We start from the raw sequence: 751 nt of genomic DNA, 5'->3' as shown, positions 1-751 counted from the left end.
CTCAGAAAAATGGAATTGAGAAGAACCTAGGTATTGGCAAGATCTCCCCCTTTGAAGAGAAGATGATTGCTGAGGCCATGTCTGAGCTGAAGGCTTCTATTAAGAAAGGAGAGGACTTTGCGAAGAACTTCAAGTGAAGAGTTGATGACGGAGAGGAATTAACAACTTCCTTAATTTATTAAGGCATCATGTCACTTTACGACTTCCGATTCAAAGCTCATGCTTTGATTGAAGTCTTGTCTGTATTAGCTTAATGATTGTTGCCAGTGCAGAGTCTAATCATCAATAAAACGGCCTCATTTTTTCAGCGTACCATCTGGAATTGTCCTGGTGTGTTTGTCTCTTGAAGGGAGAAGCTGTAGGTCTCTGAGAGGTTCTTAGTTTCAGTGGGGATTAAAGAGCCTCTTGAAGTGGGTGAACTAGTTACCCTCAGCTCTGCTGCTGCTTCTGTTTTGGCTCGGGCTGCTTGTTTGGCACAGCAGCTGCGAAACCAGGCGTGATCAAATAGGATCAAGATGGGGTGAAGAGGCTTGAGAAAGGGATAACTGAGTGAAGTGATCCAAGAAGTGTTCTTTCAGGAGGTGGCGTTACCTCTCGTTACCTTACGTTGCCTTCATCTCTGACGTCATTTGATTTTTAAAAGAGTTAGTAAGAGAGCACGGTGATTGAAATGTCAGTCCTGCTCTTAAGAAAATAATTAAAATGCTCAGAGTGACTTCTTTCGAGTTGGGAACAAAAGCATTGATTTCAC

General features: G+C 42.7%; 1 protein-coding gene across 2 annotated transcripts in view; it reads left to right on the top strand.

The window, feature by feature from the left end:
- MDH2 (malate dehydrogenase 2) overlaps nt 1-315 on the top strand; it is an 8,579-nt gene extending 8,264 nt beyond the window's left edge. Inside the window, exon 8 of one of the 2 annotated variants that reach the window (XM_029083689.1) lies at nt 6-315. In XM_029083689.1, the coding sequence (XP_028939522.1) occupies nt 6-137 (132 nt within the window). In that variant the 3' untranslated portion in view covers nt 138-315. The remainder of the gene's footprint in view (nt 1-5) is intronic. The other variant, XM_010162777.1, reaches the window with a different exon arrangement.
- Nucleotides 316-751: the final 436 nt, after the last annotated feature.

This window comes from Antrostomus carolinensis, unplaced genomic scaffold (genome assembly GCF_000700745.2).
Source record: "Antrostomus carolinensis isolate BGI_N321 unplaced genomic scaffold, ASM70074v2 scaffold23292, whole genome shotgun sequence".
Classification (NCBI taxonomy): Eukaryota; Metazoa; Chordata; class Aves; order Caprimulgiformes; family Caprimulgidae; genus Antrostomus; species Antrostomus carolinensis.
Note: the sequence above shows the minus strand (reverse complement) of the source record. Positions and strands in the feature narration are given on the sequence as shown.